Source organism: Ambystoma mexicanum, chromosome 1q (genome assembly GCF_040938575.1).
Source record: "Ambystoma mexicanum isolate Mex_15411 chromosome 1q, UKY_AmexF1_1, whole genome shotgun sequence".
Classification (NCBI taxonomy): domain Eukaryota; kingdom Metazoa; phylum Chordata; class Amphibia; order Caudata; family Ambystomatidae; genus Ambystoma; species Ambystoma mexicanum.
The window spans coordinates 564,024,817-564,032,197 of record NC_090922.1 but is presented as its reverse complement, the minus strand read 5'-3'; the positions used below and the strand labels follow the sequence as shown (position 1 = coordinate 564,032,197).

Sequence of the window (7,381 nt, the reverse complement as noted above, 5' to 3'; positions counted from 1 at the left end):
GCCATCTTGATTGGGCCCATAAGTGTTGAACAATTTACATTGTAGAATTACATATCTTCCCTCAGTATCAATATGGGAGTGAAGTAGTCCGAACTTGAGACTTTTATGTATTAGGGTAAGCACTGTCCTGGATTGTGTCCAGTAGCTGCTGTAAAACCTATTGGGCCTCATTACGAGTTTGGCGGTAGTCGGCACGGCTGCCACCAAACTCGTGAAATTACCGGCACCTGGCAATGGGGATGTACTGAGGCATTCCAGCCCCGGTGGATTGGTCCATCCCCACTGCCGGTATTCATTACTTCCCATTCCCATTGAGCCCTGCAGGGCTCAATGGGAATGGGGAGGTCCGATGTACCGTCACTATCCATGAATGGTGCCAGTGCATCCGACGAGTTGTGCTTGCGGGTGCCGGTCTGCCCGCCAGGTCAGACCTGCTGGGCAGAAAGGCACCCGCGAGAACAACTCGTAGTTTGCCGGTCCGGTAGCAATGGTGCCGGTAGCTTACCGGCACAGTTACTACCGGACCGTCACACTTATATTGAGGCCCATTGTCTCCCCATCCTATGTTAAGTGAGCATTGGCACAGCCCCAGGTATGGATGCCTGCCCACAAATGCTACTATCTTCCTAGACTTTGAATAATTCCCAAGACCCCTAATGTTCCAGCTCAGTATTTTAATAGTCCCCATTAAGGTCTATTGTGCCAGCGAGTATCCAGGGACGGTATACTCTCACCAAGATAGCGTACCAAGCATTCTTGCCACATGCTTGTCCATTTTATTTTAACATAACTCCCTTGAATGTTCCCCCCAACCTCACCTCCCTCATCACCCACCCAACCAGAGTAATGCCAATGCCCTCCCAGCCTGTCCTCTCACCACAATCAGCACCCCTTCAACCGGGGCCATGCCAAACCCCGCCCAACCCCCCCTAATACCAATTTCCAAGCCAGTACCATACCAGCAACCTTGCATAGAGGAGCACTTCTTCCATTTACACCAACCTCTGATACTAGCCCGCCCATCTATGCACAGGATAATTGTACAATAAGACCAATTGCCTGCTACGTGTATCATTCATGCATATTAATCCAGCATAGAATTACCCCTATTCAGTGGAGACAACATTATCAGCACAGTCCAAAAGGTGCCAGCTGAACCAAGCATGCCAGGGTCCCAGCACTGCACGGTACTTCCCTCAAGTGGGAGAGGTCATCGCCTCCCCCATTCTGCTGCAATCTCCCAAGGGTGGGATGGGTATATTGGCCTCAATAAAGGCCAAAGCTTCCTCCGGAATCATCAAAAAAAGGGGTTTTCCTCAATGTTGTATTTACAGCCAAGCCAGAAACAGCATAGTGTATGGGACTGAGCATCTACATAAGCAGGGACTCAATGGCTTTTTCTATGGGGCCACGTGCACAGCCCTCAGCGAGGCCTGCTATGGGGACGTTGTTCCTTCTCAATCTGGATTCCAAGTCATCACACTTCAGCAGGGCCTTCTTCCATCACTCTTGAGCACACGACGGAGGGTTAGAAGTAGGCAGCCATTTTGTGGCTGTTCAGCAGTGTCCCCCCTTCATTTGTTTTTTTTTTAAGGAAGGACATTTGTAGTGACTTTCAATCAAGGTGTGTTGAGTGTTTGCATTGACAGTCCTAGTGGAATGCAGTGGTGTGTGTGAGGCTTAGTGGGATGCAGTGATGTGTGTGAGACCAGGGGATCGGCAGCTTTCAGGAGAGTCGGTTGGGAACTCGGAGATAAGGAAGGAACTAGAGTGGATGCTCAGACCCTGCTTTCCCATGTCTAACCTGTAAATGATGCATAAAGATGCATCTTTCCTTCTGCACCTACCTGGGTCAGAATGGTTTGCGCTCCTTGTCTACTTACTTACCTGGTCCAGTGTACATCACATAGGTTAGCATAGAAGAGAGGTATTCAAATTGTGGTGCGTGACCCTCATTGGAGGGGCATGGCCTCATTTACGACAGGGGTGCGGGACCCCATCCTAATGATGTAAAATAACATAACATGCACTTAGCAGTCCCCACAAGGAAGCCTTGTCAGAGTTCATCGCTTCCGTAGGTCCATTTGCGTAGTGGGGGATCACCACTTCCTTTACATGTTAAGAAACTGTAATTGTTTTTTCTTAGAAAGTGATTAGGTGGTTGTTTAGAAAGTGCTACAATAGTTACTTGCGAAGTGTGTGGTGGTTGTTAAGACAATGTTGAGGGCTTCAGTGCGTGTTCAGGGCTATTCTGGAAGAGTCCCAGATACTGCTTGGTGGAGACCAGGTTTGGTGGACTATTCTTTCCTGCGGCTGAAAGGTTTACCAATGAGTCACAGGCACATTGAATTACAAGTAAGAGGCAGGAGCCCAGAGTTTCATCACCCTGAAGTGCTTACGTGCTTCCATATGGCCAACTATTTCAAGGGTAATACACACGCTGAAGATATTTCTGATACAGGGTCTGATTGATTTCAGAATTAATCTACATAAGTTCCAGACTTCCGCGAAAGAGCACCATCTGTTGCCCTTGGCTCGGTTCCTTCGGTCGAGGGAGTTGAGTTAATCATAAACCTGTGCCCTATATCATGGGGCTATATACACGGGGGCTTTGTGAGCGGTGTTTCCTGGTGGACCGTCCTGCAGTCTGGCATCATGCTTCTCCTGTTCTCGGTGCTGGTTGGGGTAGCAGGTGAGATCCTCACAGAGGAGAGGGCAGCGCTAAACATCTGGCCAGGAATCATGGGAGACGCAGGAGAAGAACAACTGGATTTCAGGAGGAATCTGGAAGAGATGGGAAGCTAAGCTATTACATAGCTTTTGTGACCCCTGGAATGACATGTATTTGTGTTAGGATTTTAATACAGCACATACATGGTTGAAAGGAGTGGCAGGGAAATTTATAGAAAACATATTATTGTATTAGCTGCATTTGTATCAGGAGGTGCTTTAGATAGAACAACATCGTGTGTTAGGATCAGTAGAGATGCTACGTTACTGGGATTTCTACCACGAACCGCTGTCATTTGCATGGTCCCAAGGTGCTCTGGCAGATCTGAAAAAGAACTGGGTGCAAGCCAGAATGTGGCAGGGGCAGTGTCGGCCATCTTCAGTGATGTAGGCACTGGAGCATCCTCTCCCTTTCGTGGTGTTCGTCATTTCCAAAGCTTGCATGGCAACAGCATCTCTAGGGAGATGTCCTTTGTAAACCCTGATGATGGTCCCACCACTGCAGTCAGGGCGAAAAGTCTGATGTCTCACCAGGCAATTCCTTCAGGCATTGAGACATAAAAGGAGCTATTTTGAGGCATGAACACCTCACTGATCACTGCTAATAGTGCACCAGAAGCAAAACCTACCATTTCCTTAAAATGTGCCTCTCTAAGAGCAGATGTTTTCAAACTATCTCTCATTCCTACAATGGTTGGTGTTGGCAGTTCCCGTTTTGACTTGATTTTGTTTTCTTATTTCAATATTATTATTTTAATATTTGTTTGGCTTGTTGATTTCTTATATGAGACACTATGGACCAGATTCTCAAAGTAGCACAAATGAAGGGAGCGCAGCGAATGCACTCGTTTCATTTGCGCCACTTTCCTCAATGCTCAGGTCACCTTATTCTCAAAGGAGACCAGAGCATTACAGGAGGGGCTGGACAGTGGCGCAAATATGCACTGTCCATAACCCCGTGCATGTCTGATCAGCTCTCAGCAGACACATGCTTGCCGGCAGCGCATTTCACCGAGACGGGCCATTAAAGGGCCCGGCTGTCACACTTCGAAAACAAGATGTGCACCTCCCCCGAAGGAACAGGCGGGTGACGCTAGTTTCTGGGCATTTTAAAGCGCATCACGTTTGTGAATTCAGCAAAGGGGGAAAAAGGGCCTCTGACTGTGCTGATTCAGATGCCCTTTGTGAATTGGGCTGCTACTTGTTTGGCGCCAATGAGGAGATGCACTAGCGCATCTCCTCACTCCTGCCACAAGTTTTGAGAAGCTGGCCCACTATTGGTTCTCACTTTCATGAGAGGTATATTCTGCAATAGATTAATCATTCATGGCTTTTAAGCCACTGTGTTACTTTCATAGACCACACCTGTTCCACAGTTTCCTTAGCTAATGGCCTGTTTCATTCCCCACCAGAGAATCCTCAGGTAAACCCCTCATATAGTGCAGCCCCCCCCCCCCGCCTTCTCGCCCCACATTATGTACTGTGTGTGCACAGACAATATAGATGGTGAAAGCAAAGGAACTGATGATGTAATGCGTGCCGTGCCGTGCAGCACATGACTCTTGCGTATCTTGAGTCAAAACGAGCACCATTGCATCATGGCTGCACAAGTGCGGTCTGATTGAAATAACGAACAATGGGGGGAGTTACATTTTTGAACTGAAAAGGCAGTAATGTGTGCATTTAATATGCAGTCACGGCTGTGAGCAACAACAACCGAACAAACCAGGGGTGTTCGGGTGGAGGGAGGTTTAATATTCTGCATTTTACAACACTTACTGTGAAAATGGGATAAAAAGCCACAGAGTTTTCAATCAGTTTTGTATGGTAGCACAGGAAAGAAAAACAAATCCCAATAGATTCAAGTCACCAACAGTGCACAGGAGCAATTCTCAACTCATGTTCATGATGCCCACAAAATATACCAGTATAAAAAAACACTTTCATGCTGGCTCTGCCAGTATTACAATATAAGAATCCCCAGCTAGTAAAAAATGCCATGCACCGAAATAAAGTAAATCCAGACCTGCTATATAGCCAGTGTGCCACATAACTAATGACACTTATGTTTGCTTTTATCCTTTATGCCTGAACAAAAATCACCTGCCACAAAGAATATATGGCCAGGCAGGAGCCACCAATGTAGGCCAGTCGACCTACATAATAAAACTCATCATGCTTACTTTACCCACGAGGCCCAGTACAAAAATGCCATGCCACAGTAAGAAAGTAAATGCAAACTGACGCCACCGCCACCATGAGGTTTGCCTAGTCACTTAATAACACTTATAATGTTTGCTTTAGCCTTGATGCCAAGTAAGAAATGGCACACCACAGTAAGAAAGTATATGCAGACAGGCACCACTAATATAGGCCAGTCTAGACAGGTTATAACAGTTATCATGTCTCCTTTACACTTGGCCATTAGGGAAGTAAATGCAGACTGGCACTCCTGCATTTAGCGTCCCAGTTCCCCCTTCACATATGTACATGCACGCTCCCACACAACACTTTCACTTGCACACTCATGCCTCATTCAAACAACTCCTTGTATGTACACATACAAACGAACACACAAACATACACATGCACACACAAAAATACACATGTCACAACAAAACACTTACCTTCTCGCACCCTCTGCACGTGCTGCTCCACCATGGAGAGTTGGATGTACCTCTCTTTCCCAACACAATGTGAATACGCTGACTGACAGGAGAGTGCTCCTCCCCTTTCAGTCAACATGTGTACGCTGTTAGCGTAATAATGAGAGGTGGCAGGGCCAGACATCTGACCCCTTGCTGGCCTCTCATTACTGCACATTTTGTTTGTTGCAGAGCCCAAAGGGCTAGCTGCAATTTCTGTGTCTTTTCTCAGAGTCTTTAGTTTCAACAATGCGTGTGCATTTCGGGGTTGCAACAGTCGTCTCAATCATTGATGAATGAAGTGTGAGAGAGGCCCTACTCTGCAAATGTGCTGTTTCTGTTGCATGTGAATGTTTGGTAATTATCACTAGGATGCCACATGTGCATTCTAAAGCCCCCAGTTGGCTATTAAATCTGTGCCTCCTCTGAAGCAAATTGAATCATGACGTAAACTTGTTTTAGGCTATTTTATAATTTCTGCTTGTTTAACCATCATTAACCTGTTCACAGTTGTGACTGAATTGTAAATTGTATTCACCGTGCAGATGCGAACCCTAGCGACCCCCAAATGACTTCCCTGCAAGAACTGCCACCAAACTGCACTTACTCTGGCTGATTCATTTGTGGAAGGAAGAGTGAACTAAACACTGTTAGCTGTTTTCTTGATTCACAAGCAAAACAAAGTTTACTTTTTTCGAGCATTGCAGGTTTCTTCCAAATTACAAATACGATGATGTTTCCTTGATACTACAACCCCGAGGAGGGTTTATAGACATCTGAAGTTGTCCCATTTCACTTGTAAATAGCACATCCAGGACTGCCTTCGTTACTTGCATTCTTCTATTTGCAGAATCACATTTATAATAGAGAAGCAAAACAACAAGTACCATAATGCAAAGTAAGAGGCAGTACAGGAAGCACCACTTGCTCTTCACATGGGGATGGTTTGATTTTTTGGGTTAATACATTGTTTTGCACATACCTCCATTTTAATTGTGCTTTGCACTATGAACTGAAAATACTACAGTCAGCTCAAGTTGTCCAATTTCAACCCACCCAATGCAGATTTTACTTTATTTATTTTGGATTTTGGTAGCTAGAGTTCTATATTCATAGAAGCATAAATATAAAGTATAAATACAATAAACCAAAAATGTGAGACCACTACATTACCACATTGTAATGTAATGCAATGGGCATTTGTGTAGCGCCTTGCACCATTGGTATGGTCGCAACACGCTGTAGGTTGAATGCCCTTGGGAACCGGAGTCCAAGTATGGGATATTTGTCTGAGACTTGTAGAATGCGTGTGTGCATTTTGACCAGTTCCATGTTAGGTACGGGTGGCCAGGTCCCCGCTGGTCACCCGTGTTGAGCAGGCAGGTGGGTGGGTGCTTATAGGTAGACTGAAGAGTATGCGAGAGATATGTATGCAGCTAGACTGAATCTTATCATGGACGATAGCTGCATTCTACTGGCAGAGGTATTGTGCAAAATATAAGAGCCGGAGGGACATTATGTGTGCAACTGGACTGAATTTTATTGTGGGGATTGCTGCATTCTACTGGTGGAGTTGTTGTGCAAGATATTTGAAGCAGGGAAGACATTGTGTGTAATATTACATTTGCATATTACAACACACTGGCTGCACTCTACATTCACTCAGATTCAAGCACCGACCGCAATCCACATTCACTTAGGCTCAGTAATTGTAATTGGTTATTTATAACGTGCTTAATACCCAGAGGTTTCTAAGCGCGGACCCGGGGATCACTGGCTACAATATGCAGTACCTGACAAGCACCTCTGCCTAAATGCCAATAAGACAATCTGTGCCTTAATGCCGGAGATTCTCCTCATCGGCACACCTGCACCCTCTTTTCCTGTTACTCTCTGGCTGGCCCTCCTTGGCCCTCTTCCTGCTCCCACCTGTGAGGCTAAGAACCTCTGGGTCATCTTCGACTCCGCACTCTCCTTTTCTCCTCACATCTCTGGTGTCTCTAAGA

At 45.9% G+C, this 7,381-nt stretch overlaps 1 protein-coding gene across 1 annotated transcript in view; it reads left to right on the top strand.

Moving 5' to 3' along the window:
* Positions 1 to 2,641: 2,641 nt before the first annotated feature.
* Positions 2,642 to 7,381, top strand: part of LOC138557467 (uncharacterized) — a 138,224-nt gene continuing 133,484 nt past the window's right edge. The window contains exon 1 of the mRNA XM_069642631.1: positions 2,642 to 2,692. Within this exon, the coding sequence (XP_069498732.1) occupies positions 2,656 to 2,692 (37 nt within the window). The 5' untranslated portion in view covers positions 2,642 to 2,655. The remainder of the gene's footprint in view (positions 2,693 to 7,381) is intronic.